Source organism: Periophthalmus magnuspinnatus, chromosome 21 (assembly GCF_009829125.3).
Source record: "Periophthalmus magnuspinnatus isolate fPerMag1 chromosome 21, fPerMag1.2.pri, whole genome shotgun sequence".
In the NCBI taxonomy this organism is placed as follows: domain Eukaryota; kingdom Metazoa; phylum Chordata; class Actinopteri; order Gobiiformes; family Gobiidae; genus Periophthalmus; species Periophthalmus magnuspinnatus.
Genome location: NC_047146.1, coordinates 6,522,730 through 6,542,533, shown reverse-complemented (window position 1 = coordinate 6,542,533; position 19,804 = coordinate 6,522,730). Strand labels below are relative to the sequence as shown.

Below are 19,804 nucleotides of genomic sequence, written 5' to 3'. Positions count from 1 at the left end.
TCCCGGGTCAGACGATCTCATTTTAATAAATATAATGTGAATATTTCAAAAATACACAAAGATCTTTTAGCATAAAGCTCACTTTAATACTGATAATGAACGATATTAAAGTGTCAGGAAACTCTTGTGCAGTTAATGCTACACAGACAGTGATCGAAGAATTAGAATTTAAATATAAATACAAAGAGAATGAGTTTGGAAAAGTGCCATGAGGTTTTTTGAACAGGTCAATTCTGTATTTCTGTTTATTATAATATTATATAATTATATTTAAATTACATAAATGTCTAAACCAATAATATGTTTGTGCACCCAACATTAAAATGTCCCTCTTTTCTTTAAAAATTGGTTTTGGCACTTTATATTTCAGGATGTTTCATACCATGTGGCAGTGGCCCTCACAAACAACATGGAGGATGTAGTGTCAGTATAATCAATGTGATCAAAATGTGCCCAGAAAACAGCTTAAACTGCTCCATGTTCCATCAGTGGAGGCTTTAAAAAGGGAATCTTAGATGGTATTTTCCATGTGACATAAAACACCACGTTCCCCTATAAAAATAATGTTCTTTTACAAACACAATAACCTGTAGCGTCTTACAAAAATCTCACTTAAAAAAAGACCTGTTATAAGGTGCAAAATAACAACATTTAAAATAGTCCCATCTCAAAAGTACTAAAACGTTATAGTTCCACATCCACAGTTTCGTCTTGGGCCTCGGACTCGGCGCTGAGCTCAGGTGTGTCAAAGTTCAGTCGTCTCACTGGAGCCACAGAGACAAAAGAAGGGTCCATGTCTGCCACAGGAGTGCTGAGGGGACAAAGTCATGCAGATTACACTTTACAGATCGTTTTAATTGAATGTAAAACTGTTTCTTACCTTGGACTAAATCTGAGTTTTTGAGCTTTACTTGGAGTTTTACTAATGTCAGCTGCTGGACTGGTGGGACATGTAGACTTTTTTCCTATGAAGTAAATTGAACAGATAAAAGTTGTATTCATTTTAACAAAAGCTGTAATTACGTGAGCTTACCTTCCAGTTTAGACTTAGTACAGCTTGAGCGTGGTTGCAGCCTTCTGTCAGAGCTAGCGTGAGACAAGGCGTCCTCCCCTTCTGCCGCTGCCAATAGTGATGTGCGGTAATGTCCCAGCGGCTGCCAGCACTCCTCCCTGAGGTCAGTAATGTGCTCGGCTGTGTGCTTCTGCAGGTAACCCAACCTGTAGCGACAAGAGCGGACGCTGTAAGAAAAATACAGCGTTTCCTCAAACACCATGACTCACACTTACATTGTCTTTTTGTCAGGTTTGAGCAGTTTACTGGAGAATTCGCTGAGGATGGTCAGGTAGGAGAGGTTGACTGGTGTCTGTGCGTCCGGAGTCTGCGTAAACCCTTGAAACACGAAGTCAATTCCACTCCTGCACATATAATGAACGTGGGTTTTACTTTGACTTAAGATCACACGGAGGGGAAAAAGAAAAAGACATTTATTTAAACCTGTGGATCATGACGACGCATTCGCGAAACTTCATGAGGTCCCCGAAGGTCATGGCGAAGCGACGGGCCAGCTCTTTTATACTAGTGAAGGTCTGGACCCCGGGATGCAGCCTGCCTCCACTCTCCTGCTCATGTTTCAATCGCATAAACAGCTGAGAAAGACATAAGACGTGATGTGAGCTTGTGTGAGCGTGTTTTCACTCCAGTCTTTGGTTCCATGTGTGGGACTGTACCATCTGCAGAGACAGGATCAGTGTGCGAGTGCTCTCGGTCTTGTCACTTTGTCTCGTTCTGCACAGCGTCTCCTTGATGATGTCTCCGAAGTCGTTATAAAACTGCAGATAAAAGATCGTTTCAGTAATCAAAAGAGCAAAATATAACAGGATTTACTGTATATTCCTCAATTACTGCTGTACTTTTATTGCAAGGGCGCATGTGGCTTAAGTATTTCTTTTTTTTAATATAGAAAACAGAAAAATATGAACATAACAGTTTCCTAAAACGGTTTTACATTTTCAAAAATACATAGCGGAGCTAAGTAGGGATGCAGCACTCCAGCTTTTTCCAGTTCTGATTCCGATTCTCGATATAAACCAATACCAGAGCAGCATTTAATTCCATAAAACAAAAATATAATATGCCAGAACTGCTCCAAATGTGTTATGTAGCTGTTATTTATCTCAAGTAACGACAGAACAGCTTTGTGTGAATAAAAGTTTCAGCATTTTGAGACTTTCTGACCCGTAAAAAGTCTTATTACAAACCTATCTTTTCCCAATCAGGACATCGTCTGAATCGATATTTGGGAGCCGATATCTGATCCAGCAGATTTGTCAGTATCTGCAGTTGAACGGAGTGATGCATCCCTAGAGTTAACCATTAAATATTTCACGTTTAGCCGTCTCTAATCTGTCTGAACTGTTATTTCAGCTTCACACTGCACTGGGGCTGTCTTGCGTTACCTTGACGTAGCACATAAAGACCTCTGCAGCCAGGCTCATCTCCAGGATCCCATGCACGACGAGTTTGCAGAACGCTGCCAGCAGGTTTCTCCGTTTATGAAGGTCCTCCAGCTTTTCAACTTCAGAGTCCTCGGTGTCTGCGGGGCCCAGATGGAAGTGATGTATGGGAGTAAACGTGGTCAAGAAGGCAACGTAAGTAGAGTTATTAATCATGAGAAATCACACAATCGAAACGAAAGAACAAAGGCATTCGTAAGTCTTTTGAGTCGCTGCGAGGACGATGGCTTTAGCAGGTGGGAATCAAAGATAACGCTAGAGTAGAGTTATGGTTGTGACACCATGTGGATTCAATCTTACACAAGCCTAATAAAAAAAAGACTCGGAGGTGAGCCAAAGCTAATGGAATTTTCTCACGGAAAGAGATTGCCCTGATTCTATGATTTAACTTCATATTCCTGCCCCCTGCCTGATCCCTGATCCGGCAGCACAGAGGAAACACCGTCTATAGAACGAAACCAGCCCAATCCAATAAAACTATAGCTTTTTATTACACCGTCAGAAACCACTGATCCTATTCGATATTGCATGTGGACATTTAAGAGACTTCACCGCCGCCACCAAAGATATCGCTTCATCCGGACGGTTTCACTAGGCCGTAAAAAGTCGAGTGGTGAAGGGGCATTTTGGTTAAAGTCGGTGTTTCTAATTGGGCCATGTAACTCTATATAAATGTAGCATGTGTGTACAGTATTCCAGATTATTTTACACATCTCATTCACAGCCATTTTGAAATTATTTGAAGTTTATCAAAGCAAAAAAAAGGTTGTGTGGTTCACGTACAGGCGCTTTACATTTTATCCTTTCTTGTTTGTCATATTCACTTATACAGACCAAAAGTCTCTGACACTTTTAAATCTTCAGTAGCTCCTATAATTCTTAAACTATACTCATCAAATTTTAGCAGTAGATAAACCGAACCTTCTGAGATTTTTGCGATATATACGGTTATAATTGTTCACTTACACTTGAACTTATCACTACTTAAACGAGGGGAAGTAAAAATGACCTAATGACCTGTCCAGCTTTTTCATTTTCTCCCTGAACAGCCCGATCCAACACACTTTACATAACATTTAAAGCATTTCCGGGCTTATGTCTCTTATTTGATCCTCGATATTACGTTTTAAGTCGTTTATTGTCTGAGGTTTATTCACAAACACCTTTTCTTTAAGATCGCCCCACAGGAAGAAATCAGGACTAGTCAGGTCTGTGGAGATCACATACTGCCCCCTGTCTTTGAAAAACACTTATTATTCCTTTAATGGCGTTTACGCTCGGGGCATCTCTGGTGTTAAAATGTCGACTTTAACACCTCTGTGAATTTGACCCATGTGACTCAAAGTACCACTGTTCAATGAGGGTTCGTTCCTCGGTGCTGGATTTGCTCAGATTAATGTCGGAAGAGTCGTTCTAAACGCTCTGAAAAAATAAAATTAAAATATTTACAAACAAAAGAGTTATGATTTTTTTTTTTCAACTGTCAGTGACTTTTGAGCCACCCTGTACTTAACATTATACTGGTCATGATCTCTTGGGTTAAGATGGATAAAAACTTGTACTTTAAAAAACATATCTGGGAATAATGTTACAGTTTAAAACCAAAAAGTATGTATAAATAAATCAATAAATAATAATAAATAAAATAAAATAAATAAAATAAAATAAATAATAATAAATAAAATAAAATAAATAATAATAAATAAAATAAAATAAATAATAAATACAATAAAATAAATAATAAATAAAATAAATAAATAAAGCAACCTCCTTTCTGCATTTTAATAATGTGGAGATAAACATTTCTAATCACACCTGCTCCTGTTTTTAATGTGTTAAATGGACCTGTGCAGTTATGTGTTTTGTTTTTCTGTTTGCTCACCTGTGTTTTGACTGTCACTCTCTGGCGTAACAAAGATATGGCTGCAAAGAAAGGTCAACAGCGCCCTCTGCAGTTTGGGGCTGGGCGTGTAGAGCAAAGGACCATAGCAGGTTGGATCCCATATGTTTGTCTGGTACGAATGAGCCGTCAGGACGTCACAGATGCCCAGAAAAGCCTGTGGTGAAAACAAAATCCATGTGTGAAATGACGATACTATTACCAGTATTGTTTTAACGAGCGTACCTGCTGCCTCACTGCGTCTTCACCGTGGGAGAGACATCGCTGGCTGCTTTCACAAAACTGACGTAGTTGGAGTCTCTGGGCCAACGCCTTCTCCTAAAAACACGGAAAAGAGATGGAAAAACTGTTATTCAAGTTTGGAATTAACTTTTGGCTTGGTCGTTTGCAGTTGTTTGACGATTTTGGAAAGTTTTATATAGAAAAAACTTGCCTTAGACGTTAGAGTCTCACTGCTTGTGTTGAGTGACCACAGCATGGAGTAACAAAGACACTTCAAAACCTCCAAAAGCACCTTCAATCCAAAAGTAAAGTTAATCGATATGTTACTAATGTTGCACATTTACACCGTCAGTCAAAAGTCTCATTCAATGTTTTATTTTATTTATTTTTACTACTTTTTCCATTTTATGATATACTTCATATATGAAGTAAGATGTATGGAATTATATAGTCAAGAAAAAAGTGAAATATCTCTCCTTTTTTTTTTTTATTATTTTATATTTGAAAAATATTCTGTATTTTTTTTTACGTTACTTCATAATTCAATATATCTTGCTTGTTTTGTTTTTTCTTTATTTTTACTACTTTCTACATTTTATAAACATACAGAAGACATCAAATATGTGAAGTAAGATATGGAATTTTTCTAATCAGTTTTTTATTTGTCTGATAGCAAAATCAAGATTCCCCCCCACACACACAAAAAAAAATTCCCAGTCCAAGCTCATATATGAAGTAAAATATATGGAATTATGTAGCAAAGAAAAAAAGTTAAATAAATATTTTTTTTAACAAAGGAAATGGTGGCCACTTTGAGGATTTCTTTACCACATAATTCCATATATCTTTCTTCATATTTCTGATGTCTTTCATAAAAAAAATAAAAAATAAATAATACATTAAATATTGTCTGTGTCCAAACATTTGACCGGTCGTGTGAGTTATGTAACATTACCTGAGGCGGGAGTCCGGTCTGATCCACAGACATGAGCGGGAACACGAGCTCAAACAGATTCCACTTGGACAAGTCGTGACAGCTGCAGAACCAGGACGAGCTCCCATCAGCCATTGTGCCAAATACAGAGTGAGGACAACCGTACTGTGTGTATTCTTACTTGTGAAACGCTCTGACTCTCTTAATAGTGGAGACGACTTCTTCAGTTTTGTCAACGTCTGCTGTAAAAGTCCCCTCCTTTAACAAGTAGATGCAAGTTTATGTCAGAATCCCACAAAATTATAATTTATGGAACAGTGAAATAGTATATGGTCAACTTTTTATACAGTGCTTTTCCACGTTAAAGCCACTGCGCCGCCAACTAGAGATGGGACGATAAACAATAATATCGTGTATCGTGATAAAAAGGGTCGACAATGATCATTTGTGGGACATTTTATATAATCGCAATAATCGGCAACAAAGATAATCGTCCTTATATCACCAGAATGTCCAGAAAGAACTACTTATCCACAGGGGAGTCGACTGGGAGGATAAAGGAATCTGTTTTCTAGGGTTTAGATCCCAAGAATTTGACTCTCTTCCTATTAATTTGTATTAGAGGGGGGCCCATGCGAGACTTCTTGCCCCGGGCCCCCAAAATTTCTGTCGACGGCCCTGTTCATTCAGAATATTCTCCGCTAAATTGTAGTTATTTTCACTGATGACAAAGTACAAAACTATAACAGTTCTTTAAAATGTTATGGATATGAATAATTATAATTGTAACCTCATGAATAAGTTCTATGTTTAAACTGTCAGCAACTTTAATAATTATCGTGATATAATCGATAATCGCAGTTATTTTGGTCATGATAATCGCGATAACGTAATTTCAGTATCGTCCCATGTCTGTCGCCAACCTGTGGGGCAGTAAATTTGACCGCTCTGCTAATAATGTTTACGTTGAGAGCGGGATTCGAACCGCCAACCTTCGCTCCACCAACTGAGCTACTGTGAATGTTCTCTACCTTTACTGCATCTTCAAGTAGTGACCTTAGTCGGTTCATCCAATTTTGGACCATGGCGTCTCTGGCAGTTTGGGCAGTGGAAAACCAGGATGTCTGGTCTCCGCACAGGCTGAGGTAGGAGCGAGCGGCGGCCTCCAGAACGTCAGCACCACAGTGGAGGTCTAAGACGGCTCCCATCGCTGATAACACGTCCGACAGCAACTGGGACGAGACACGAGACACGGAGATATCGGCAGTGTTAAGACGACCCGATGGGGACGGAAGAAGAAAAACGCAAGAACTTTGGTACCTGATCTTTCTCAGGCAACAGGAAGTCAGCGAGGAAGAACTGAGGAATCTTCAGGAGCAACGCAACGACATCTTCACGTTGTAAAAACTGACAGAACACATTGGGAAAGCGTAGTGAAATATCAATTATTGTCAAGATCACAGTCTGCGTTGTGTTTTGTGCTGTTTTCCCTCTCCCTTCTGTGTCGGAGCTTGGAGTTGGGCGGAGATTCAGGCTTCTCCCGTTCACACCTGCGACTATTTGCTAATCAAGCTGAACCTGGGGAGGACAAACGGAGCAAGGACCTGACACTCAGCGCCAGATCGTCCGCAGTGCTACAGCTCTGCCTGGCTCAGTCTCATGTTTTTGCATTTGCTACTCTTTTCTAAGTTTTTGCTCCTCGTCAGATCCCGCTCCCTGGACTCGCTCAGCTCCTCTGTCTCCGACCCAGCTCTCCACGACTGGTACGAAACTCAAACCCTCCGACCCAGCTCTCCTCGTCTCTGACCCCGCTGCACACGATCTACTCCTGGACTACTGCAAACAACCTCGCTCTCAACTATCTAACAATGTTTATTTACAGTTTAAAAGTAGATTGATCAAACTGTTCCCCGGGATCTGTATCTTCGGTCCCTTTGTCAGTCGTTATGACAATTATACTGTATGTTCCTCATTATAAAAAGCCAAATAACTACCTTTTTGAGTAACTTGGGAAGCGCTTCAAGGAAATGTTCAGTGAGTTTGGTGCAGTCGTCAACCTGGGTCCTCTTTTCTTTGACGCTCACTGCCTGTTAAAATAAAACATGTTAATATCACGATATGTTGTTAATGCGCTTGATTTGTCTGTTATTAATGTTCATATCTTGATTTACGGACACAAAAGTGAAAGTTTTCCGATATAAAGTGAATTGGAAATTGAACAAGTGACTGAGACCAAATTCTTAGGTATAGATATTGATGAAAAACCTAATTGGAAAGTGCACATTAGTATTCTTCAGACAAAGTTAGCTAAAACTGCTGCTATAATGAGTAAAATAAAATGTTTGCTGTGTCAGGTTTCACTTAAATTATTGTACAAGAGTCTACTCCTGCCATATTTGAATTATTGTGTAGAAATCTGGGGTAATACTTATAAATCTAAAATAAAATCAGTTTTTCTACTCCAAAAGAAGCTCGTTAGAATAGTTAAACAAGCAGACTATCTCGCACCAATAAATCCTATTTTTGTCAAGTTAAAACCAGTAAAATTGTGTGATCTTGTTGATTTGAGCACAGCCGTAATGATGTACAAGGCAAATAATCATAAACTCCCTCTTGTTTACAGATGTTATTCAAACAGAGAGAGTCAATATCATCTTAGACGAACAGGTATATTAAAAAAATTAAGACTAGAACCAGTAAAAAACGTCATTGTACTGCATTTCTGTTCAAGGGGTTTCTGTGTGAAACAACCTCGATGATAAATTAAAAAGCTCCTACACAATAGAAGCATTTAACAAGAGGTACAGTATAAAACATTACTTTTTGAAAACTACAGGACTCAGGAATGATTCATGTGAACTGTCGAGGTTTGTAGTTTTTCTCTCGTTACATATTTAGTCATTTGTTGTAGAACTGATGCTGCTTTTCTTGGAATTCTTGTGCATTATTATTAAATAGTTTTAGGCATTATAAGTCGTTTTTACTCCAGCCTAAACCCTTTCCGTCGCGATAGAAATGTTACGTACAACCTTATACAAGTTGAATAATGTTTTGATTTTTAATGTAATGACCGAATAAAATAAAAAAATTTAAAATGTATTGGAGCCAGAGTCACGCCGATGCTCACTTCCTATTTGGCTATGTCCGTTTATATATACAGTGGGAGAGTGGGATTCGAACCGCCAACCTTCGGACCAACTGAGCTGCTGTCGTCTCCTATTATCATTTCATTTACGTGTCATATTTTCCAAGAACAATAACACACCGTTTTGGCTCCACTCCTTCCAACCAGTCCAGGACCCTCTGAAGCCTGACGCACTGAAGCCACCAGGATCTCGACCAGGACCGTTTCCTCGGCGTCTTTTAGTCCTAGAAAATACAAAATGAAAATACAATAATCACACACCCGGCTGTGTAAAGCACTTAAACACGGAGAGTAGAATATGTGAAGGCAGCTGAGAGATTAGTGCTGCCGTCTGTGTCTTGTTTCTCTTTGAATTACAGAAAAGAAATAGTTCAAGTGCACTGGATTATGGAGATATACTAAACATGATTGATACAAGAACTTTTAATGCAAGATCTCATGATTGTCTATGGCTAAAAACTGAACAATAGAGGAGGAGGAGAGAGGGAGGGAGGAGAAGAGAAAGAGGAGAGAGGGGGAAGAGCACAGGTGGAGAAGAAGTTTTAATATAAGATCTCAAGATTGTCTATGTCTAAAAACTGAACAATAGAGAAGAGGAATGGAGGAGAGAGGGAGGGAGGAGGAGAGAGAAAGAGGAAGGGAGGAGAAAGAGAGGGAGTGAGGAGGAGAGAGAAAGAGGAAGGGAGGAGAAAGAGAGAGGGAGTGAGAGGGAGGGAGGAGAAAGAGAGAGGAGAGAGGGAGGGAGGAGAAAGAGAGAGGAGAGGAGGAGAGAGGGAGTGAGGAGAAAGAGAGGAGAGGAAGAGAGAGGGAGTGAGGAGAAAGAGGAGAGGAGGAGAGAGGGAGTGAGAGGGAGTGAGGAGAAAGAGAGAGGAGAGGAGGAGAGAGGGAGTGAGAGGAAGGGAGGAGAAAGAGGAGAGAGGGAGGGAGGAGAAAGGGAGGGAGGAGGAGAGCAAGAGGAGAGAGGGGGAAGAGCAGAGCTACGTCTAAAAACTGAACAATAGGGAGGTAGGAGGAGAGAGAAAGGAGAGGAGGAGGCAGAGAGGAGGAGAGAGGGGGAAGAGCAGAGGTGGAGAAGAACTTTTAACACAAGATCTCATGATTGTCAACTTCTAAAAACTGGCTGCGCTAGAACTGAAATATTTAAAAAAAGCTTTTCTTTATTTTGCTTCTTAAAAATGTGACACATTTGAAGCACATGTAAAACTGGATACACTGGTGCCACTAATTCACTTTAATAATGTGGAGATAAACCTGCTCCAGTTTTTAATGTTTTAAATGGACATGTGCAGTTATGTGTTTTGTTTGTTTTTGTTTGTGTTGTTCTGTATTTTAACAAGATGCTCAAGCTCACGACAAAGAATATTCTGCCTATTGACAAACTCCTCGTGAATTCAATTTATTTTTGTGAAGCCCAAAATCACAGCAGCAGTCGCCTCTTTGGGCTGAACATGAGAAATGATTTAACCAATAGAAAGTTAGAAAATAAACAGTGAAACAGAAACAGACAAGTAAATTAATCATCAGAAAACAAGTAAATGGAGACGTGTCCCAGAGCGCCCCCTGTCCCTAGACCCTCCTCCTCGGCAAGGGAAAATAAATAAATAAATAAAATGTGGAAAAAAGAAACCTCGAAGAGAACCAGAGTGAAGGAGAGATCCACTCACATGGACTAAACCAGGACTGAACCAGGACTAAACCAGGTCTAAACCAGGACTAAACCAGGACTAAACCAGGACTAAACCAGGACTAAACCAGGACTGGCAGGCTGCAGATGTGTCCAGGACTAACGCACATCCATTTGCAGATACAGTTCAAGTCTGCAGGGTCAAAGTCCACTCAACTAAGGGACAGAGGGACTTATCCACAATAATGTACACGTAAATTTGCATAATGCTCGTACCTGGATATGAGGGGGGTTCTTGCAGTAGTATGGAAGTGATGGTGGGCCAGTCCTTCAGCAGAGCACTGGAACAGTCCCAAAGACTGTCCACGAGGTAAGGAACATGCTGGTGCAGCTGTGAAGTTTACAAATGATTACCAATGTGTTTAATTCACTCTACATAATGACGTTCATGTCTCACACCTTAGACTCCTGATAAAAGTCAAGTAGTGCTTTTAATTTTACATATATTTGTTGTTTGTGAGCTTCCTCTGCACTTGTCCCGTCCTGAGTGTCTGATGAGGTGTTTAGGAGCCTTAAAAAAACAAATCTATTCTTTATTTTTATGTATTCATTTAACGTGAAGCGGTTTGTGCAAAAGTTTACCTTAAAAACATAAGCTCTCCAGCAGCAGCAGCTAGGGGGCGCTGTGAGGAGTACACAAACTGGAACAGCTGCCTGTATTCACTTGGAAGGAGCACGTCCCCTGATTTACTAAGAACAAAAGGCTTAAATGAAACAAGTGTAAAACAGAAATGCAAACCTGACTTAGCGCTTACTTGGACATGAGAACCAGCAATTTCATACTCTGCACCGCCACCTCACTGTCCTTATCCAGAGTCAGGGAGATCATCCGCTCCTAAAGCAAACATTTCATTTAAAAATATATACACATGTAAATGGCTTTTTAATGTATTTATTTATATGGTAGATTACCTTGAAGCGACTGGTGAACAGGTTTAGTTTAGGAAAGAGTGCAGGATCCCCGTATAACTCCTGCAGACCCAACACGCACTTGATCCGAACGTCTGAATTCTGTTCAAAATATTGTTAGATTTGAAATAAAAAGCTTCAGTTTTTGCTCATTTTGTGACATATACCAGTGTACGTAGATACTGGGGGTAAGGTGGGTCAAGTCTTGCCCACAGACTGTATAAAGAAGTGGACTAAGTGAGTGTGATGTCGCCCACAGCGTTCGGCTACAGTCAAATGAAGCTAATCGAGGCTAGAGCAGGTATAACGGCCAATTTGGAGGCGATTATCATATTTGGAATTCTGACCACGAGTATCATAGCAACCAAAGAGCCAATCAGGAGCGAGGCTGTTGAAGGTAACGCCTTTTCCCCCGGAACTGTTGGTTTAGCAAGAAGCGAGCGCTTAGCAACAGTGTCAATCAAACCTGTTGCTAACGCTAGTGGGAGCGACCTCAGGGAAAGAAGGTGATTCGTCTGTTATTATTAATGTTCATATCAGGAGTTACAGACACAAAAGTGAATCTGAACATCTGAATTCAGTTTAAAATATTGTTATATTTGAAATCAAAAGCTTTGGTTCTTGTGTTTGGCTCATTTTGTGATTCATGTACCTTGTCATGCATCATCCAGCCCATGTACTTGAGGTAACCGTCATTGAGAAATACAGTATGGTAGTCCTTCATCCACGCACCCAGCTCTTCCATACAAATCGAACGGATTTCTGGAAGCACGTCACTGTCGAACAAGGTAGTTATGGTTCAAATGTATTCACACGTATAATATGGCTGCAATAATAATAATATGGCTACATAACTAAGCTAAGAAAATATAATTGTACCGATAACGCTTCAGAAATACTCCTTTAAAGATGACGTTCATCATACTCTCCACCTCAGACCTCTTTTCTTCCAGCTGAAAGTGCATAACAAAAACACACCACATATTAAGTGCACAGAGTGTATAAAGAAGTGGACCCATCACGCTCAGCTTCAGTCAAATGAAGCTCAGCGAGGTTAGCAGTTATAGGGCGTATCATAGCAACCAAAGAGCCAATCTGGAGCAAGCTGTGGAAGGTAACGCCCCTTCCTGCTCGCGCCACTGGTTTAACAGGGGGCAGGCGCTTAGTAATGCTGTCAATCAAAGCTGTTGCTAACGGGAGCGACCTCGCGGAAAGAAGGCAGGTGATTTATCTCTTATTAAATGTTCATATCTTGAGTTACGGACACAATAGCGAAATAAAAATATAAACTAGGATCATGTCGAGCGGGTTATTACGAACATTATTTACGACCAAAATGACAAGTCTGACAGCAGCGGTTACAGAGAGGGGCACGCGGCGTCTAGTAGGTTAGCAATGTTCATTTATACTTACAGTCTATGATTAAGAGGCTTGTTATTACATACAAGTCTGTTCGCAAATAAGAAACAAGTCTGACCTGAGTGATCTTCTTCTGTATGCCTTTCATTTGAGGAGAGTTTTTCTGCCTCGCAGTCTTAGACTTTTGCACAGCGCACAACTTCTGACTGTTCTCAATGCCAACGCTCAGGCTCAGGGCAACACGCACCAGTGAACTGAGCAACTTCACGGCTTCAGAAAACACACACAGACAGGGTTAGCGTAAACGTTTATGGCGTAAACGTGCGGGTACGCGTTAGCCGTACCAGCCAGTGTGCACGTGTGTCTGAAGGCCCGCACACAGGAGTCAGACAGCGCCGTGAGCAGAGACAGGACGGCGTTCATCAGGTAACTGTCGAAGAGGACGCTGTGCTGAAACTGAGCCACCAGCACGGACATGAAGTCACACAGCTCGGAGTGGAACCAACGCCCACACGGCCCAGGCTGCACCAGAGGGTACTCCGCATCCTGGAAAATAATGATCATGGTGAGTTATGGTGAGTTTATGGCAATGGTTTTAATAAATCCTAGCAACTGGTAATGTGTAGTATTATGTAAATAGAATTAGATCAATTCACTCTCATGTTCTCTAAGCAGTTACCCATTTAAATTAGATTAGCATTAATAGTAAAGTTAATCTGTTAAAAGTCTGTGTAAACCCTCAGTCGTCCAGATATGATCAACTGGACAAAAAGTAGTAGACAGAACTGAAGAAGCGGCTTGGATGAGGAGCCAAACGTCTTCACTCCTACAACTTTTGTCCAGTTTACAGACTTACATTTTTTTCTTTTACTATAAGTCTATTAAACGGTCACATTTTTGTATAGCACTTTTCCACCTTCAAGGCTCAAAGCACTTTACATCAAGAAACCACTCACCCATTCACACAGACACTGGGAGCAAGGGGGGAATTGGAGTGCCAGTCCCATGTCAAGAGCAGGATTCGAACCGCCAACTTTCTGATCAGTGAATCTAATACTACCACCTGAGCTACTGTCGCCCTAAACACCTACCCCGTCCAACGGCCACGTAACCGTAAGAATCCACGGAAAGGCCAGAAACCTCTTAACCTGAAGACCAGACACCTGAAATGCAAAGGACATTTAGAACTAAAACACAGGAAATCCAAAAGAAATCATTTTCAGATTTATTTTCTACCTCATCTAGTTGCTCCACCATCTTACTTTTGATGTTGCTTCCATCTTTACTCGTGCACAGTTCTGCAGTGGCCAAACCTGAGGAAGAACATGAGTGATTATTATTATTTTTTCCAGACTAACGTTTAGTTTGTTTTCACCCCTGACAGTTTGGACTGCTCACTAGCGCCTCAGAGTGGTCACGTGATGTTGCTGCGCCGTGATTGGTCAGCTGATTTAAGCAAGTTTTGGCGCAGTTTTCCTACCGGTGGAGGCAGGACGACAGCGCCATCTGCAGTCCGACTTCTTCAGGACAGTATCCCAGGTGTGTGAGAGTAAAAAAGCCCCCTCGTCCCGGTTTATACTCCTTCGGCCACGTTTCTCTATTCCGATTGGCTCCTTAATCCAGCGACGATGTTTGTTGTCGTCTGTCCTAATAATGTTTGATGTGTTTCTCTCTTTTACAATGGTTAGAAACGGACGATTTGAGTTCTTCCTGTTCTGCTTTGTGTGTTTTTTTTTTACTCTCACACACCTGGGATACTGTCCTGAAGAAGTCTGACCGCAGATGGCGCTGTCGTCCTGCCTCCACCGGTAGGAAGACATCACAGCAACATCACGTGACCACTCTGAGGCGCTAATGAGCAGGTATGAAAACAAACTAAACCAGATGAACTTCTTTGGACTATGAGTGAATAGTGTTGTGAATATTGTGTGTGTGGAGTTAGAAGTTTTAACACTGACCTTTACAGCCACAGCACTGAATAAAGAAACTGATCAGATCCAAAATGGAGGGGTCTCTTTCCTTCTCATAGGCCTCAATCCAGTCGTCTATCACAGCCTGGCCACACAACACAATAACAAACAGAAAAAAAAACATTTAATAATAATAAAAAAGCAAATATATATAGGTTCAGTTCAAATATGAAGGTAAGTAACATAGGACACGATACAATACATATCTCGATACAGCACTTTTTCGATTTGATGCAATAAGATATGAAATATGTCCAAAAAAAAAAAAAAAGTTATGTTATCTTATGTTACCCTTAATGATCAACCACATTTTCACAAAAAATAAACATTAATAGTGCGTTTATCTTCTGTTTACTGAAGCTGAACGAACATAAAGTGCATGTGACGAACTAGAAGAACACGTCAAACTGTTTTATTCGTCAATATTATTCATCCACAGTTTATACGAGCTCCACATTTACATTTACGCAGGGACATGTGCAGCTTAACGGCTCTGAAGGATCACGACATATTTACTAAAACGCAACTGTGATGCTAAAAGTGTTTGTCAAACCACTGTCTGTGCAAAGCTATAAAGAAATAAACCAGTTTTAATCATCAAAACAGTGAATCAAATGTCAAATGTTCTGCGTAAACAAGTTTCTTTCCTCTAAACAAGCCACAAACAAGTGCTGCGACAGAATGATTTGGTGAAATATACAAAAAATATATTGATACAGCAGCCCACGATATCAATACTACTACTAACTTCATTACTACTACTAACTTTAAAGCGGAAACATCACACATATCATAAAAAGTCAAGCTGGTTCGTGGCACTTGTACTATCTCCACTAGTGTCTCAGGATGGTACGATGAAGTCAAAGTACACAAAGAACAAACTTCCGTACCTTTATGGCGCTGCGGCCCATGGTTATGACCTCAAACAGCGTCACCGCCTCCCCATCGTCTTGTCTGTCTCGACTGCCCCCTGCCCGGCTTCCGCTCCCCCGGTCTGCTTTGGTGTTTGGGCCTTTTCCACTTTTGGGAGTGGTCTGTGCTCTTTTTCTTCGCTTCTGTGGCTGGAGAGTTGGCACATTTTAGCATCAGCGTTGGATAAAGGGAAATAGTGTACAGAGGTTACGCGCTGGCATCGTTTTATTCAAAAAAAATTGCCCTTCGAGAGGCAGAATTATGGGCAGAACAACAGACAAATGTGTTTTTTTGTGGAGTTATTCACTTGTTTATATCGTTTAGATTAGACTATTTCAACTCGCTGTAGTGCGGGCAGGACAAATCCTCTTTAACTCGCCTGAAGCTGGTTCAAAATGCGGCTGCTTATGCTTAATTATCCCTGTGCTGGCGTCCCTCCAATGGCCCCCAGTCATATTTAGGACTGATTTTAAAAGGTCCTATATTACACAAAATGGATTATTGTGAGTTTAAATCATGTTATAATGTTGTTACCTCATCTCAAACAGACCTGGAGTTGTGTTTTGTTTCATTCACACGTGTTTAAGTAACCTTTTATTATTAGTCTTACTAGTCAAGTTAACAGCTTTTTGTCTAAACCTTTGTCAGAGCGGTTGTAGAGTTGCTCGAGAGATTTTAAGGAGGTCGGGTCGGTCTGAGAGCAGCTGAGACAGGATCATGACATTCACAAAGACGCAGGCGCTCACAAACGACAAAGTCTCTCTGATCATCCTGCAGACGTTAATGCTTGCCTTCATTTCTGGTTGGAGTTTTTTTGACATGACTTTAAAGTTTAGTACAAACAGGTCCAGCTCAAACTGACTCAGAGTGCAGTCGAGTTCCAAAGGGGAGCAAAAGTGAGGGTTGCAGTGGACCCTTTTTCCCCCCTGTAGACCTGGACCTGTGCATGAACTAGATATTTAGCAGACTTGAAGACTTTTACACTTGTAAGTAAAAGTCACATGTAAAATCTGTCAACTGGAGTGAAGACGTTTCGCTGCTCATGCAAGTCACTTCTTCAGTTCTGGTCAGATCACTGCTGGACACTGCCTTATATCTGTCTGAAGGGAGGAGCTAACTACACTGAAACGAAAGCGATTTTGTTTACAGTTTCTGTTTGCAGGCTATGTCTTTAAGTGTCTAAGTATGTCTCAGGCAGAGTGCATGCTTAGTCAAACAGATATAAGGCAGTGTCCAGCAGTAATGTGACCAGAACTGAAGAAGCAGCTTGGATGAGCAGGAAAACGTCTTCACTCCTATAACGTTTTGTGCAGTTGATAGATTTTACTTTTGGCTTTTACTATGGATTAGACCTGGACGACTGAGGAATTACACTTCAGACTTTTAGATTTGCTATTAAACCGTAGCAGCTCTCACATTTTAAATTTAGGGGAAAATGTCGTCCCTCACCACTGACCCTCATGTTCCTTTGCCAGTCACTAGTAAAGCTCCAAAGTCATCACCTGCATAACCTCTATAACAATCCTCTGCACTCACCACATTCTTCCGTTTGTTTTCATTCCCGGAGTCATCCTCAAACTGAGGGGTGGCACGATCAGTGTTTTCTCTGTCACAAGATGTTTTGCTGCAAAGAATAAATGAGTCAAATATCACAGAAACGACCAGACACTGACGGAACACTGACCAACTCCTACCTTTGCTCAGCGAGCCTGGATGCAGCTGAAGTTTTTGGATCTTGTATCATATCCTCCTCAAAACTTTATACATGAATGAAGTGGGTGTAGAAGTAATCCAGGTTTAATCTAATCAAAACAAGAGATTAAATTAATGATCATGTATGGATAAAATCAGAATGAGCACGTGGGAGAATGAGTTATACAGTCAAACAGCAAAACAGCAGCTGACTTTCCAGATTTTGACACTGTGGAGGTGTGTATCAGTGAATGAACGCATTACGCACGTGTAAATCTTGCAACATTTTAACATAACAACAAAGAAAACCCCTGATCAAAAGAAAACACCGGGATTTGCACATTACGCGTGCCATTTGACGCGCTTTTCCACTGGGAGGAGCTGCTAGGATCCCCTCAGGTTTGCCCAGGGACACTTTGACAGTTCAAAACTCCCAAGATTGGCCCCATGGAGTTAAACTCAGGTGAGCAGCTCTCCTGTGCCCTCAGATTCTCTAAAGGAAAGCAGCTATGTGGATTCCAACGTGACTGACGCACAGGCGAGACACAACTTTTCCAGCTTACCTCTTTAAGTCTATTCATTCTCCTGTTGTTTGTAATTACGCGCAGTGTGTCATGTAAAAAAGGCTGTCAGAGCAACACAAGTACAATGTTTCCATGGGTATATTTCCTTCTTTACAGTAGCTCTCATATTCAAGCTCGTGGACAGCCTAACCCGCCCTGATTGGATGAGAAATGAAACGTGAGAATTTGATTTGTCTGTGGATGTGTCGCTCTTGGTTCTGACCCACCTCTCGCGGCTGATGCGGACCCGCGCGCCGTCCGGTTTCTGGAGAGAGAAACATCCCGCTGACGTGACGCAGAGTGACCGCCAGGGAGCGCTGTTTGTCTGTTCAACACGTTTATAAAAAAAATAAATAAATGAATAAACATGTGTGAGTGCGTTTTTTTTTAGTTCTTCTGACTTAACCTGATACAGGGTTTTTGCAGAACTGGACAGATTTAAGTATTTTAAGTTTGTGTATTCTTCTTTTTCAAAAACATGTGTTCATTTAAAACATTAAAACAGGAGCAGGTGTGATTATAAATGTTTATCTCCACATTATTAAAGTGAATTAGTGGCACCAGTGTATCCAGTTTTACATGTGCTTCAAATGTGTCACATTTTTAAGCAAAATAAAGTTCTAGTTGGACAGTTTTTAGACGTTGACAATCATGAGATCTTGTATTAAAAGTTCTTCTCCACCTCTCTTCTCCTCTCCTCTTTCTCTGTTTTCCTCCCTCTCACTCCCCCCTTTCTTCCTCTCCCTCTGTTACCCTCTCTCCTCCTCTCCTCTCTACTGCCTCTCTCTCCCTATCTCGTCTCCTTTCTCTCTCCTCCTTCCTCCCTCTCTCCGTCTCTTCCTCTCCTCTCTCCACTCCCTCTCTCCTACTTCCCTCCTCCTCTCTCCCTCTCCTCTCCCTGTCTCCTCCTTCCTTCGTCCTCTCCTCTTTCTCTCTCCATCTCCTTTTCTCCTTTCCCTATCTCCTTGTCTCCTCTTTCTCTCTCCTCCTCCCTCCTCTTCTCCCCCTCTCCTCTGTCTGCTCCTCTCCTTTCTCTCCTTCTCTGTCCCTATCTCCTCATCTCCTCTCTCTCTCCTCCCTCCTCTCTTTTCCTCTATTGTTCAGTTTTTAGAAAGACAATCATGAGATCTTGTGTTAAAAGTTCTTCTCCACCTCTGTTCCTCCCCCTCTCTCCTCCTCTCCTCTTTCTCTGTTCTCCTCCCTCACTCACTCCCTCTCTCCTCCGCTCTACCGTTCAGTTTTTAGCCATAGACCATCATGAGATCTTGTATCAAAGTTCCTCAAACAGATGAGATATTGAGTCTGTCGTCGTCTCTTATAAACACATAGTTCCAAAAGACACTTCCGCTTGTGCATTTATCACTTCTCTCCATCCACATCACAATCACCTCACAGGAAAAACATCAGGGGTGACGGTCAGTTCCTGGATCGAATCCCGCTCTCGACATACAACCCCAATTCCAATTTCGCTGGGACGCTGTGTAAAACTTAAAAAACACACAGAATACAATAATTTGCAAATCCTTTTCAACCTATTTTGAACTGAATAAACTAGAAAGACGTGATATTTAATGTTCAAACTGATAAACTTTATTGTTTTTATGCAAATATTCACTTATTTTCAGTTTGATGTCTGCAGTATGTTCCAATAAAGCTGGGATTGTAAAAAAAAACATCAGTGGTTGAGCAGGAAGATCCACTGACCCACAGGTTGGCGGTGTGATTCCAGCTCCCACAGATGAATACTGTCGTTGAGCAAGACACTTAACTCACCTCACCCCCAGTGTCTGACCCACAGGTCGGTGGTGCGATTCCAGCTCCAGGTGTAACAGCAGTTCAGTTTGATGGATCAACACACACACAGCCTCGTGAATGTTCATATTTTTATTACTTGTTAAATTGAAAATTACTATAGTGCAAGAACATTCATACCCAGACCGACATATTCAGACAAAACACATGTAATCCTTGTACTGTCCATGAAAATGTGTAGCACCTTT

At 41.1% G+C, this 19,804-nt stretch overlaps 1 protein-coding gene across 1 annotated transcript; it reads right to left on the bottom strand.

Annotated features, from left to right (window-relative positions):
- Positions 1-45: 45 nt before the first annotated feature.
- On the bottom strand, positions 46-17,900 carry si:ch211-269e2.1 (cohesin subunit SA-2). Its single transcript, XM_055230821.1, has 32 exons — positions 17,805-17,900; positions 17,244-17,351; positions 17,086-17,173; positions 15,528-15,698; positions 14,626-14,722; positions 13,904-13,980; positions 13,759-13,830; positions 13,012-13,213; positions 12,786-12,937; positions 12,188-12,261; positions 11,961-12,084; positions 11,312-11,410; positions 11,155-11,234; positions 10,982-11,089; positions 10,799-10,910; positions 10,616-10,730; positions 8,836-8,939; positions 7,565-7,657; positions 6,891-6,977; positions 6,602-6,802; positions 5,752-5,828; positions 5,592-5,673; positions 4,848-4,928; positions 4,640-4,732; positions 4,397-4,571; positions 2,458-2,594; positions 1,729-1,830; positions 1,496-1,647; positions 1,288-1,416; positions 1,034-1,218; positions 881-965; positions 46-811 (listed from the first exon to the last, which is right to left on the bottom strand). The coding sequence occupies exons 2-32, from the start codon at positions 17,291-17,293 to the stop codon at positions 685-687; spliced, it is 3,531 nt and encodes a 1,176-aa protein (XP_055086796.1). The 5' UTR covers positions 17,294-17,351; positions 17,805-17,900; the 3' UTR covers positions 46-684.
- Between the last annotated feature and the right edge of the window lie 1,904 nt (positions 17,901-19,804).